Below are 15,154 nucleotides of genomic sequence, written 5' to 3'. Positions count from 1 at the left end.
TTATGCTGAATTTGCCTCTCCTACACCTCCTGCGATGCTGCTGCTGTAAGTCAGGGCTTTCCCCAGCCTGTCCCCAGGGTGGGAGCTGGCCATGCTGCTGCAGGGCCAGGTGGCGTACACCAAATGCTGCGGCAGAAAAAGCCAGCTCCTGCCCGAGCCAGCGGGCTGCCTTCCCCAGCAGCCCCTTGCAGGACTTCCCCTGAGAAGCAGGCCTGGAAAAAAATTTGCTTCATTTCTTAAAAACAAGACCTTGAATGTCAAATAACACCAATACAGTTTTGAAAGGTTTTCTTAGTAAGTAGTGAGGGGAAGGGGGTAGACTTGGCAGCTGTTACACCCAGTATGGCCCGAAGTACAGCAGCTAATTAGATAGGTTGCTAAAAGATTTTAGGGCTATTTGGCTAATTCTGTGTGGGATTCAGTAGTATCTTTTTAAATGGTTTTAAGCTTTGAGTACAGTAATGTAATTGTATTAAAAAGGAAACTTTACAGGGCTTTTCATCGTGTACATGCAATTCCCTGTTTAGATACTATGCCCGTTAATCTCCTACCAAAATGGTGAGACCTGGAAGCTGGATTTCTGTATTTTGTAGGGTTTTGTTTTTTATTTGGTGGGGAAGGCAGCGTTACTTGCAGTTCCTTTGAAGGCAGTGATGATTCACCACGTGTAGGAAGGAAAAGCTCTCAGTCGGAGCTTTGTGTGTGCTACACGTTGCTGCTACCCGAAGCGTTTTCACAGGGAGGATCAGATGCATTGAATACTTCCTACTTTTGTTCCAAGGTGCTCTTGCTTTGCTAAAGATGACAGCCCTTACAGCACAACCAGAAGGCTGTATTTCTGCAAAACAGTCAATGGAAGCATTTCATGAACAGTGTTTGTATTTTTTAGTTATCCATTGGGGACTGAGAAATGGGGAAATGGATGCACACAAAAGTGAAGTGGCTTTTACGTGCTCTGAGGCTGAACTGCTTGCAAGTCTAGGAATTGCCTGGAAAACACGGGTGCTGAGCACCAAGTGAAAGGCTTTGTGAGTTAGGTGCCAGGCTGTTGTTAGACCTTGTTGGAAATCCCACGGAGGAAAACCTAACATGGGCAGGGGTAAATTTCCAGCAGGATCACCTGGGAGCATTGCACACACAAGGTGTTGTGATTACTGGGAATACTTTGAAATGCAAGTGTGCCGTTTTGATTCACACGATTTTTTGTGTGATTAAAAATCTTCAAAGCCACGTGAAGTTGTCCAAAGGCAGGTACTCTTTTACTCTGTATTTACATGATTTAAGCCCTGCAAAGCACAGCAGAATTACCAGCTTGCCAAGTGGCTACCTCTCTGCGCTGGCTACCCACTGAGGGGGAAAGAGATGCAATGCTTTTTAAAAGTTAGGTTTTAAGCTGGAGTACTTAAGCAATGTATAAAAATAATTGCACAGGCAATCCTGAAGGTACCTTTGCACAGCATTTATCACAATGGGATCTCTGGATCCTCCTGCAAGAGGTGGGGAAAAAAGTTAAGGATTTCATTTCTGTTCTGCTAGGGGAGGCAGTTTCCATTTAACAGTTCCTGTACAGTATGAGATATAGGCTGAACAGTAGGTAGATAGTAAATTAATTTAGTGCATTTTGCCTCTGTAGTACTGCTGATTATGTATTTTTACATGAAAAACAAATATTGACTGAGGATAAGGTCTCGGCAGTAGCCTGATGATTTTTGCAAACCTGTACATCTTCCATGCAACTTTTTTTTTCTAATAGTGACATTTTAGTTACGTTGAGGGGTTAAAAATGGGCCAAATTCCAGAGCATAAAAGTGAGAAACAAAAACACTTCCTGTAAATCTGGATCAATTCGCTTTTCTTCCCTATTTCTCTGTCTGCTTGTGTGTCAATGCTTCAGTCTTACAAGTGTGCAGAAGTGTGTTACCAGTGAATAACCCTTTGAAATTGGGCTTCTTGACGTGGTGATTTTTTCTAACATCTTCCATATTTTATTTATTTTTTTGTGGGCAGGCAATGGGATGATACAATTAAGAAAATGGGTGAAGTTGTTCACGCTGCTACTAAACCAAAGGCACTGTGCTGTTAAACTAAAGGGTTGAAAGGCGTGAGAGCTTCGTGTGCTTCCTGGGAAGCCCTGCCTAGTGCAATGTGCAGGAGGCAAGATAAGGGGCTTCTTCAGGGAGCCTCCTATCGCAAGTACTCAACAAAACCACCAATGTAGCAGCATGAGATCTTTAAGTACCATTGGGAGGGGAAAAAAAAACTCGTAAAACTTTGAAATCAAAAGTGGAAGTGGTATGAATTAGGATAGGTACAATCAAGCGCCAAAAGTGATCTCAAACTACGTGTCAGATCAAAGATTAGAATCAGGATCTTCCTGTGTTCTGCAGCTACGATGAGCTGCATTCAGTGGTGTGTCCCAGCAGAGTTTTTATTTACATAGTTATTTATTTTATTTACATATTTATTTTCTCCTCTCCTTGTCTAGTGGAAAGACTCGTAGTTATCACCAGGGAACCTGCGAACAGTGCTGGTTTTTACCTGATGGTTTTGTTCATTTAGATTTCAGGTTGTTTTTGTAAAGACTCCTAGGTATAGCAATAGGATAGCATTTGTTGTTGTAGTTTTTTCTTGTGTCTGCTACTCTTCAGCTTTTTCCATTGATGCTGCATATTTCTTGTTCTTAAATTACGTTGTGATTAAAATGAAATGGTATTGCTGCTGCTGCTAATAATGAGAGAGGTTTTGTAGGGAACCTGTAGAAGACCATTGACCCTTACATATGATCTGGGATCCATTACAATGAAAAATATTTTCATTACAAGAAAAAAGAAAAGGCATTTAGAATAACCTTTAATTGTTGTCATCCAAAAATTATAAGGAAATTATATATTACTAATACCAAGTTTTCCAAAGCCACAGGGAATAAGTATTTCTGTTGTCTGCTCGTGTTTTGAATGCTTGGAATGACTTCTGGTCATTCAACCACTTTATTTTGATTTAATATTTTTTTAATACAGCAGACGTAGTGTGTGTTGTGGTAGGCATTGAAAGCATCCATCAGGAGTGGGCTCACTTTTTGGAAGACCGTGCATGCTTTTGTGATAAGGTGGCAGAGGTTCAGATTTATAGAAGTTGTTACCAAATGTTATATTAACGTAACACTTGTTTACTTTGAGTTCTGGACAAAATCCATGTCTTAGCTTTCTTTTTGTTTTGTTTTTCCCTTCCAGTAAATATAATTTCTGCCAGGCAATTAACTGGCTGTGGACGCTTCAGCCACTTGTTCCCAACATCCACCTACCAACAGATGAAGATGCACAAGAGGATTTTGGGGCATCTATCATCTGTTTACTGCATAGCCTTTGATCGCAGTGGGAGAAGGATTTTTACAGTAAGTTTAAAAATGTTACTTTTGAGTCCCTCAACAGCCTCTTAATTACTGCTTGAGATGCAGATACAGCCTCCAGAAACTGAAGGGAATCAAAATTTTGTGACGTTATGGGCACACAACGTGTATATTATTTTATCTAATCTTTGGAAATTTTTGTGGCTTTAGGGGTCAGATGATTGCTTGGTCAAAATCTGGGCTACAGACGATGGGCGCCTGCTCTCAACGTTGCGAGGACACTCGGCTGAAATTTCTGACATGGCTGTTAACTACGAAAACACGCTGCTCGCTGCAGGCAGTTGTGATAAAATTGTCAGAGTTTGGTGTCTTCGAACCTGTGCCCCGGTCGCAGTGCTGCAGGGCCATTCAGCTTCCATTACTTCCATACAGGTAAGGAATAGTGTTTATTTTCATAAACTGGTAAATTAAAATGGTACTAATGAATGTGGATTATGAACCGGGGATAAAACTTCTCTTTTTGTCTGTGTTTGGCAGCGTAGATTTGCCCCAGCTTGAGGGCAAATCAAGATTTGCTCTCAATTGAGAGCATCAGATGAACTAGCTGAGGCAGAGAGAAATCTGTGGTGGCAGTCCTGACGCAGCAACTGAACCAACATTCCAGCATTCCTGGAGAGTATTTGCGTTTCAGAGGAATTACTGTCAGCAAAAAATCCTTATTCCACATTACTTGTTTGCTCGTTTTTTTAGCCTGTACCTCAAGGGGCTGTGCTCACTGGTGTAGCATCCAGCAGCCACAGCACAGGTGAGGGTTTGTAGATAACCTCCACTTGTGCCCTTGCGGTTTCAGTTGTGCCAGTAAACAACAGTGGAGCTGCAAAAAAAATGACTGAACTTCCTGCACCCAGTTCTGTAGAGATGACACAGTCAGTAATGGCTGGTAATTGGCAGTTTATTTACTTTAAAAATAAATAAATAAATAAATTGGCTAGACAGAAACCTCCAACAAAGGAAAATTCCAGGATAAAAATAGACAGTCCCTGCAATTTGGCAGGTTATGCACATCAAGGAGGGATTGAGTGAGGACATTTAGCTCAGAATACCTTTCTGCTGGAACTTTTGCTGCCTTTGATTCATCATAATCTTCTCCTACACGCCAGTAGTTCTGGGGATCTCATTTCTCCCCCTCTTGCCTGTACTTTTCACTTTTCTCTGATTTTTAACTCTGTTGCAAGTTGCTTACTTTAAGGTGATTTTTTGGAGATATTTTATAATTTGGATTTGTGTTTTATGTATTTACTTAAATTAAAAAAATGTTTACATATACATACATCCCTCACAAGGTTTTTGGAAAACTCTGGTTATTTAGAAAATAGTAATTATTATTTATGGCTTTTTGAGGAAACAAAGATTGATTCCTTTATCAAATACCAGGCAGATAGAGGATTAAAGTGGTATTCTCTCATCTTCTTGCCCCATTCAGATTGTCTAAACTTGTTTCATGTCTCCAGTTTAAGTTTTGTGTGGTAAAAACAGACTTGCTAGCCAAAAAGTGGGTATTTTCCATTTCCTTGTCATTGTTTTTGTGCAAGTTCAGATTCTGTGGTTGTTCCTAATACTGCTCTCTGTACTCCTGGGGAGAAAGCGAAGGTGCTAATGAAAAAAATTCTTGTCAACGTCCGTTTGCAAGATTGTAGCATGTAAGGGGAGAATAAAATTATCTGATTGAACTTAAAACTTTATTTTTAGTTCTCTCCAGCAAGAAAAGGCACAACACGATACCTCACTTCTACTGGTGCTGACGGAACAATCTGTTTCTGGCAGTGGCATGCTAACACCATGAAGTTTAAGTAAGCCTGTTCAGATAATTATAATTATTTTAAAAGAAAGACAAGTTTATTCCGAATTTTAGAGCGGAGAGGAATGCTGGGATAATTCAGGGACTGTTTCTTCTCAATGAACAAGTTTCTTGGGGATATGTTCTGCCACAGACTTGCTGCTGGACCACTGTGGTGTGACTGCAGAGCGCTTTCTTGTGTGTGTTGCAGAGCCTGTGGCATTACGATCCAGAGGGGAAGCTATTATTTGGGGTTGTTGTGCGTTGGTAGGCAGTGCTGTGGAAGAACTTAATGCTTTCATGTTTAGGACCAAGTCCTTGCCTAAAATGTACAAGCAAAGTTATTTAATTGTTTTTAATCCAACGAACACGCATCTATGGATGTCATCAAACCCACACTTAATAGGAAGTAAATGGTATTAAAGGATTGTCAGGTTCTGTTTTAAATAGATTTAAGTTGGTGAGTATCATGATAAATAAATTATTTTTTTTAATTTAGAAAATGATGGTTTTCTTACTAAACAAAGGAAAAATAAGCTGTAGAAAAATTAGGTATGAATTCTGAAATAAAGGGTTTTATGATGGACATACTGACCTGACCTGTTAAGTTGCAGTGAGGGACTAAAGCAATGAAAAATAAAAATGTTGTCTTGTTGCATGTAGGGATCGCCCTGTAAAATTTGCAGAGAGGTCCAGGCCTGGTGTTCAGATCTCTTGTTCTTCTTTCAGTTCAGGTATGTATGCATTAGTAGGTAGCTGAAAGTATTCTGTGAACTGTAATTCCTTTGGTGGCAGGGCTTCTTTTTACTACTTTTAAATGCAAGTGGTATCAAACCTTTTTTTCAGTTAATCACAGCACTGCCAAATTGTGATTGTTGGAAACTTTCCATGCTGTCTGCCTCAAGCTGCCCTCTCGTTCTTTCCTTCTTTCCTTCCGAGCTAACGTGGCTCAACCACCTCAGAGGCAGACAGCTTTCAGCCTGTAAAGTTCTGCAATGGAAAGTTCTTATAATCTGGCAGACAGGTGGCCTCTGTTCAGAGATCACACTTTTGCCAATCCCAGATCTGGCTGTACGGTAGGAGAATCAGTTCTCCTTAATTAGAGACTTCTTTGGCCTTCAGTACTTCCCAGTATTTCTCTTGGGACACTTTTGTCTTCTGTCTTTTGCTCCGGCTACCCAGGCTGCACATGCTGCTTTGTAGCAGAACAATAGGGCCTGTACCAGGCTGGGAGCACAGCAGTGAGGCTGGGTTAGTGAGCAGCTATTCACTAATCTGCTTAGTACTTCGTGTTGAACAATGAAGTATAAAATCATCTACTGAATGATCTGTAAGTGACCAGGTCCCTGTGGTCCATTGTATGTGTTTGGAAATACCAACTTGACTGGCATCCTTTGTTGCAGCACTGAATTCTCAACAACAGTGGTTTGTTGCAAGCAAAATCATGTAATTTCTCATTAATTTTCGTTATCTGAAATTGAGTGCTATTCTAGAGCCATGTGACCGTTTTCCATGTTCCTTTCTTAAAACCATGAATCCTAAATAGCTGAAACTACTTCAATGCCATAAACTGCACATTACAATATTGCACAAAAAAAGAATACTAAACGGAATTAAAAGCTCCCGATTCAGCAATAATTTCTCATACACTTCAAATCGATATGTTTACATATTTTGTTTGGTATTGACCAGTGAGGATATTAAATTATTCCCCTTCTGTTTTCCTACGTAGGCTGACTGAGAGCACTGTGGTACTTTCTAAGGGACGGCAGAATAGTTTGTTGGGGAAATGCTGTAACTAGCATTTGTAAACCTTTGTGATAAAGCTGAAAATGTTGTATGCTTCATTGTTATGTTAAAGTTGATATGGTCTTAGAAAGTACAGATGAAAGCAGAAGTTGTCAAAGTTAACTTCTTTTTTCAGGACATCTGTTTTTATTACACTGAAACTTTCAGTTTAAAACCACAGTATGTGTCTTTGACAATAAAGCAGTAGTAAAAATTAGTTGTTACTTGGTTGGCTTTTCTTCTCACAGAAAACATTGTCTTTCTTAGGTGGCATGTTCATTGCAACAGGTAGTACTGACCACGTGATAAGAATTTATTATTTGGGCTCGGAATCTCCAGAGAAAATGGCCGAGTTAGAATCTCACACGGTAAGAGACGAACCAGAAAGCACTTCTTTTCCCCCCTGCTTTACCTTATTTCAGGGACCTAGGTTTTGTATGCCCTATTCAACTTGTATTTTTTTATGTCCCTAGAGTTTGGTTGGCTCTCAACACTGCAGTTTTTTAGTACCTTGAGATTTATACTTATTTTTAAATTCCTCTGAGGCAGGAGATGCGTGCAAAACATTTTATGTGTATTATTCTCTCAGGAAAACCTATATTCTTCCAGGAAACTGAGGGACTCGGTGTTTTCCTGTATTCTGGAAGAAAGTCTACGAGGGAATGGGGGGATTAAAGCAGTTTTCATGCAAGATGTTGTTTTTCTAATTACATTGACTCTTGATTATTTAATTATAGTTGTGACATAAATGCATGTAACAAAAACAAAACAAAACAAAAAAACACACACAAAAAAATCAATTCTGGTTTTAGAGTGTACAGTCAAACTTTGGGTCATGGCAGTAATTCCATTTAGAAAGTGAAGAAAACTTGAGAGCATTCTTTCTGAGGCAACGCAGAAGGATTCTCATTAAAATTGAAAAATATATTAAATATCTTTGTAATGTCCTTTAGCTTCAGAGTTCTGAGTCTTGATGGTTTCTATTAAAACCATTGAATGTCTCAATTTTATTGAAAGCTGATAAAGAAGAGCCACTAACATAGTGTCAAGCCTTTCTTCATTTCTTATTTGTTACTGACAGCAGGTGATAATAGTGTTATTTATTATGTGCGTGGTTAACAATATATCAGAAAGGGCAGCTTATAGCAACACTGATAAGGCTCTCACTGATGAGGAGTTTGGAGCATTTATCTTTGAACCTTAATAGCCCAGCTGTCCACTTTAACAATATTTTATGGATTAGGGCTGAGACCTAAACTGATTCACTGAACTTCAGTGGGAGCCATGAGTCTCTCATTTAAGTCGCAGCTAGAGCTTCAAGTCAGGAAATCTAGCAAATGTTTTGCTTGCAAAAAGAACTTATTTTCCATATTCAGCAGTTCAGCTTTGGAATGAACTGAAATTCCTTTAATTTTTGAAAGTCTACTTGGTAGTGCAGACTGCTGTCAGCCTGCCCCTGAAAAAATCCTGAGCTGGACGCTTGGCTATCAGCAGCTGGAAACATCAGTGGGAGTAAAGAATAGCAAGTGCGTGTAGCCAACACAAGTATTTAGCAAAATAAAAAGGCAAATCCACGTCTAAAGCTCAGTATTTGTTTCTCAACAGTTAAAAAAAGGTCAAATAAAGCCAAAATTTGCTTTTTATTTTTTGGACAACGTGTTTTGAAGTGCTTTAATGTTATGTCTAAAAATTGCAAACCTCCTGGGATCATTTATTTGGTTTAGTTCTTTCTCCATCATATCGAGTGCTGTGCCTACAAGGCTTTGGGAGCTCTGGACGTATTCTTATTCCTGTTAACAGGGGAGTGTAAAAAAGGTGCAGCGTTCCCAGGCAGAGCTTACCCCGGGTTTTGTGTGGTCCCGTGGCACTGTGCAGGAAGACTGCTCAGGCAAGAGCAGAGCTGCTGCAGCTTCCTCCTCCTGAACAGTGTCAGGGAGGCTGAGTCAGAAATCATTTGCATCTCTGAGCTGCTTCTGGAGTGACGTGAATTCGTTGCCTCTCTGAAGTTGTCTGTTCCAACGTCTAACACGATATGCCTGCTTGGGGAAATTTTAACTTGAAATCTGACTTTCTTGCTCTTGAATTTGTAAGACTGTATGTTATAGGAGATGTATAGAAGATGCAAATTGCTAAATAGAAGCTCATCATGAAGGTCTTTTTGGATGAGTGTTCCATCTTACAGAGCACTTACTGCTATTTTTCCCCCCTTGTTTAGGACAAAGTAGTTGCAGTCCAGTTCTGTAACAATGGCGACAGGTGAGTGGCTGTCCTGGCATTTTTCCGTGAGAAGTACGGTATTTAATTGTCAAAATCACTTTTCAGAGAAAACTTGGTGCAACAGGAAGACTGCAAACAGGCTGTGATTAATCTTAGATGAATTATTTAAAACATATTGGAAGATGTGTGCTATATCTACAAACTTAGTCTTGCTGAGTTCTGCTGTAGCAACAAAAGCCCTCTCTGACTGTACTTTTGCTTTGCTTTTTTTTTTTTTTTTTTAACTGAGCAAATTGGAAACCATATTTTGCATCTTTTTTTCTGTAAGAGTGTCTTCTTACAGCTAGCCATGTTAAGTAGAGAATGGGTTACTTCTGAAGTACAAATATAAAATAAATAGAGTTGTGAGTGAAAGTTAGAACTGTTGCATATACACAGATCAGTTAGTTTAGGTGAATATAGTAATCCTGCAGCCCTAAAATTTATGGAATGGACCATTCCTGCCTCCAGAGCTTTTGTTTTTTTAAAGCTGTGCAAAGTCAGGATGCTCATGCTGAAAGGTGCCCGTAGGCATGTGTGCGTGTCAAGCTTCTGCAGCACAGCTGTGCTGGAGTGCAGTTTGACGAGCTTTGATTAGTGATCAACATCCTAATGTAAATGTTTTTATGCCAGCTTTTGCTCATTTTCCTTATTTTGCTTGGCAGAAGGCTGAAGGGATGTGTGCGTGCAGGAGCCATCCAAGCAAAACTGTACCTTTGCCAGTGCAACTGCACCTGTACTCAGAGATCCTTGTCATGGAAAATTATATGGGAATGTACTGGTATAATTGTACTAACAGTTCCTTCCAGATGATGTTGAGAACACTAGTCTCAATGAGGGTATTCAGTCATGTAGGCACTGAAAATTATTCTTTTATGCTATCGTGATTCTTTTAATGAAAAAGTTATAACCTCCTTTTTATCTTATTATAAAGAAATAGAAACAAAGTAAACCTGGAAAACTTCTTGCAGGCATTTTAGAACTTTTTCATCATGATGAAAAATTCAATAAAACTGAAAAGATGGAACAACCATTTATTAAGATAAAATTGTATAGGGTTGCATCATTTTTACATGTGATTCTACACGTGAATGGAATATATTCATAAAGGTGCTGGCTATCCAGTGAAAGCATATTACTTGAGAAGCTTTTTAAAAAAAATTCTCAACAAAAATGACTTCTAGGCGTCAATGGCCAAAGCATTATGATGTAGTTAAATGCGTCTGCCAGATGTTTGTTTATTTTTTAACAAGAAGGATTTAAAAAAAATGAAAATACCTGTGTAATACTTGTGTTCAGCTTCACAGACAGGGCTATCCTCTTTTATTCAACTTGGATGTTTCCCTTCTCTGTCTTCACCCTTAGTGAAAACTTCCATAAGTTAATGTATTATAATTTATGCTAGACTCCTGGCATGTAATTTCTCCTTCTTTGCTGCCACTATGAACTGCTCAAGGGATTTGCTGATGTCATTAAAAAGGGAATGTGCAGCTTGTATGAATTACGACATTGAAGTCATTCCAAGGCCATCTGCTAGCTGTAACCAAATGTAATTAATGTTGTGGGATATAAACTGTTTCGTACTGTACAAAATCTGATACGAAAATTGTAACCTCACTGTCTTTTAATTATATTCCCTAGATCAGAGATGCACAAACAATGTAAAGAATAAGCGTTGAAAAAAATATTAAAGCCATTTCTAGCTTCTGTGCTGACTTGAATGGGTGTGCTCTGGGCTTGCCAAATTTCTTAGCTGCCTTTTTTTTTTTCTGTGGCAGGAGTTCATGGAGATTTTATGACTAGTTAAACACGCCAGTGTGTGGGAATATATAGAGTAAGAATATATACACTAGTATGCGTTTCCAAGTACGTGTGTGTGTATGTGCAGAGTGAATGACTGTCCTCTGCCAAACCCCTAAATATTCTTGGCACAGGATTTAGCATGCCCTCAGCACACTGCTGCTGAGGATGGACAACTCCATAGGGAAGCTACTGAATAGTGAGGGCGTAAGATCCCAAGACAGGCATTTGGGTATTAGACCAGAAGCAGCAGTGGTTTATGCTTATTCAGAATTTCATGATTTGTTTTTGTTTGGTTGTTTTATTCCCCCTCTGTAGCTTAAGATTTGTCAGCGGAAGCAGAGATGGAACAGCAAGAATCTGGCATTACCATCAGCAAGAATGGAAGAGTATAGTCCTGGATATGGCTACTAAAATGACAGGGTAAAACTCAAACAATCACACTTCATAACATTGCTTACCCACAAAACAAAAACTTCCATCATATTTAAAACTATTATCTATGTTTTTTAGCTAATTTCAGTGCATGTTTTTTGTGTATTGAAATGCCATGGCCCTATCTGTTAAGTTACACAGCTGATTAGCGTAATAATGTTGTTATTAATACATTTGTAATTCCTGACTCTAGTGGTTGGGGAACACTTAGTGTTTTATTTTTTGGTTTCTGCCATTTCTCAGAAGAGTTCTAGTAGTGACTGCCATAATCAATTTCCTCAGGTCACTAGTGTTCATTTTATGCCAGATGCTGTGCTGTTTTATTTGTTGTGCTACAGAGTAGAGTTAAAATTATAATGAATACTAAAGGTGAACCAGAGAAAAAGGAGCACAATATTTGATATGCATGCAAATATGGACATGTTCAGCAGTTTCCATTCCAGTAAACAAATGCAGTAAAATAAATACATAAATTGGCCATTAAGGCTTATTTTACTCACCTGAGGACAAATGACAGGATGCAGAAGGTTTCTAAGAGATCTGACACAGATTCTTTTTTGTAACAACCTTCCTTTATAAACACATTTTTGGATTTCTTTTTTCATTCCAAGGCAGAATTTCTTGTAATACATAAGTACACATCCAGAGTGAGCCTTAACACTGTATTTTTTCCCTAAGCTTTTAGGTAAGAGATGAGATGTGTTGATCTGGTTCTCAGGTTCAATTGGCATTTTGAGTTTTTCTTTTTGAGGTCCTCAGGTGTCATCTGTAAGTGGACTTGTAATTGAGCATGCACAGTAACAGAAAGCAGAGATGGACAAATCCATTAGGCAAAATTCCTCTTTGCAGAATTATTCGTATTTCGTATGGTTATGTTTTTAATAAGCTAACTGGTAAAGTATGATTTGGATTTATTTAGCAAGTTTTTGCTTATTACGGAGTTTACTCCCATTGATGACTGGTAAGAAAAATGTCTCGTAGGAAAAGACTACACTGAACTGAATAGCATGAATGAAAGAGTTGTGGTAGGTGAGGATTATCGATTAAAATGTGTGCTTTTTAAGGAAAGAAAACTGTAAATCTTAGTGGTACTGAGTTTCTCTTTCCGGATTTTACCCCTGCAGAAGCTATCCTTCATTCTCCTGCATTAGCCAGTAGTCACAGCGGTGGCAGCCATGCTCTCCCTAACTTCATTCTGAGTCAGTGCTGTTAAATGTTTCTGTATGTAGTTACTGATTTATTTCTTCTTTAAATTATGAATTTCCTTAGAAACAATGTAGCATCTGGGGAGGACAAGGTGACTAAGCTGAAGGTTACTATGGTGGCTTGGGATAGATATGATGCCACTGTCATCACTGCAGTCAACAATTTCCTTCTCAAAGTGTGGAACTCATCCACAGGGCAGCTTCTTCATAGCTTATCTGTGAGTAAAGTTCAAGTGAATAATCCCAAATTGTTATAAATGAACTCTGAAAATGATTTGAGGCCAAACTGCATCCTCATTCCTCCTGCTAAGCAAAGTTTGAGCCTGAAGTTTGCCATCTGTCTTGCGTTTTTTTGGGAGGAGTATATATCCCGGGGAAAGGAGCTGATGACCAAAACGCTGCTAGACCCTGCTGATTGCTGGCTGACAAGGGAGCCTTTTGGAGGCCACTGCTTCTGCCCAGATTGAAGGGCTGCAGCTGTTCTGGCTGCTGATCTCTACTTCCTCTCCCCTCTCCTCCATCTCCACTGTGTCTGAGGTACTTACCAAGCGGGCAGTGTAATAATGCCAAGCCTCTGACAGAAGTGTCAGCTTAGTACAGACACAGTTCTAGTCTAAAATCTAGTAAACTGAGCTGGTTTAAATATCCTCACACTTAATATTAGTGTGTTCGGAGATGTTACCTGGAGAAACATGACTTTCTTTTTCACCCTGCTTTCATTGCAGGGTCACGATGATGAAGTTTTTGTTCTGGAGGCTCATCCGTTCGACCAAAGGATCGTCCTTTCCGCAGGCCACGATGGAAATATTTTTGTTTGGGATATAGACAAAGGAACAAAAATTCGCAATTACTTTAACATGGTAAGAATGGTCAGGGAAGTGTGGTTTTTATTTTCATGTTCGCCTAAAACTGGACCTGAAGCAAAAGCAGATTTCATTATATACTGACTATGACCAGTGTTACAGCAGGATTAGGGGAAAAACTCCTACATATTAACAAGAAAACACTGTACTTTTCAGTAAGCAATACCAAAGTATATTCTTTCATGGGATCTCTTACAGAATATTATCCATGTGTATGGTCACATGAATATGATAGTGATTCCCAGGGTAGAACAATGAAAACCAGTAGGCCTGTGTGTTGTAACACAGTGCTGTGGTCTGGGAAATGGTACGGTTGCCTTTGTGCTGCATTTATCTTAATACACCCAGCATCAGGTCTGTTGGTTTGATTCCAGTGCTGAGCAAATGCAGCTGTGCAGCTTCAGGGCCTGAGCTAGCTTCCTGGCACTTGTGGCTGCGAAACCTGCTGGTGAGGAGCAAATACGTGTCTGAGTTCTTTCATGCAGGCTTCATGCTGTATCTTCTGTTAAATAAAAATTAGACTTCTAGGTAGTTGTTTCAGAACATGCATTGAAAGTTGCCCTGAAATTTCAGTGCAATTGAAGAAAGAAAAAAAAAAAAAATGACTCCATTGGTCAGTGGGCTTTAATAATTAATGGAAAAATATATGTGAGTCTTGAGTGAAATGATAATTTTCACAGAATTAGGATCTAATATTTTATGGGACACTGGTAAAATGTTCTTAATAGTCACTGTATAGAAAATACATGATTGTGAAAGGGATGTTCTATGCTTGTACACAGATTGAGGGCCAAGGCCATGGAGCTGTTTTTGATTGCAAGTTCTCACCAGATGGACAGCATTTTGCCTGCACAGACTCTCATGGACATCTGCTACTATTTGGTTTTGGATGCAGTAAATATTATGAAAAGGTGGGTTGAATGAATTTTAAACTCATCCATGTCTTGACCTGATTTTGTCTTAGGAGTAGTTGTGTTACAGTTTATTCCTTCCCCCTGCACCAGACTAAATAGTAATTAAATCATGGAGCAGTTGCTGTTTATCTAAACCAAAAAAATTTAGACAGGAGAGTCTCTAGACAAGGGAGCAAGGCATTAACTTCGATGTATTCACCTCCATTGGCATATTTTACCACTGAATTTTTGCATCAGGCCTTGATAATAAAACGCGTTTGCAGTAGGAGTCTGTTCTCTGTCATAACATTTCTTCTGCTGATCTTAAGTGTAGGAGTTGTGGTATGTGGGTGTGGGTATGGGAACCATTCCAGAATTGCAAGACAGCTGCAAATGGCCATTTATTTATTTACTAAATTGCTTTTCTTGCAGATTCCAGATCAGATGTTCTTCCATACAGACTACCGACCACTGATCCGTGATGCAAATAACTATGTGTTGGATGAACAGACTCAACAGGCTCCACATCTTATGCCTCCCCCATTTCTGGTGGATGTTGATGGAAATCCTCATCCCACGAGATTCCAGCGGCTGGTACCGGGGAGAGAAAATTGCAAGGATGAACAGCTTATTCCTCAGCTGGGATATGTAGCTAATGGTATGCTGTCTGAAGTTTATGCATAATACATGGATTGCACAGTATTGAGTACTACTTCACAGGGGTGGTTACT

At 39.3% G+C, this 15,154-nt stretch overlaps 1 protein-coding gene across 2 annotated transcripts in view; it reads left to right on the top strand.

The window, feature by feature from the left end:
• The window catches only part of BRWD3 (bromodomain and WD repeat domain containing 3), a 52,967-nt gene that overhangs the window by 12,987 nt on the left and 24,826 nt on the right, over positions 1-15,154 (top strand). For both annotated transcript variants that reach the window (XM_084534430.1, XM_084534429.1), the window contains exons 7-17: positions 3,231-3,391; positions 3,557-3,778; positions 5,096-5,196; positions 5,847-5,917; positions 7,239-7,339; positions 9,187-9,227; positions 11,346-11,450; positions 12,732-12,885; positions 13,393-13,527; positions 14,313-14,441; positions 14,856-15,081. In XM_084534430.1, the coding sequence (XP_084390556.1) occupies positions 3,231-3,391; positions 3,557-3,778; positions 5,096-5,196; positions 5,847-5,917; positions 7,239-7,339; positions 9,187-9,227; positions 11,346-11,450; positions 12,732-12,885; positions 13,393-13,527; positions 14,313-14,441; positions 14,856-15,081 (1,446 nt within the window). The remainder of the gene's footprint in view (positions 1-3,230; positions 3,392-3,556; positions 3,779-5,095; positions 5,197-5,846; positions 5,918-7,238; positions 7,340-9,186; positions 9,228-11,345; positions 11,451-12,731; positions 12,886-13,392; positions 13,528-14,312; positions 14,442-14,855; positions 15,082-15,154) is intronic.

Source organism: Aythya ferina (assembly GCF_964211825.1).
Source record: "Aythya ferina genome assembly, chromosome: 13".
Classification (NCBI taxonomy): Eukaryota; Metazoa; Chordata; class Aves; order Anseriformes; family Anatidae; genus Aythya; species Aythya ferina.
Note: the sequence above shows the minus strand (reverse complement) of the source record. Positions and strands in the feature narration are given on the sequence as shown.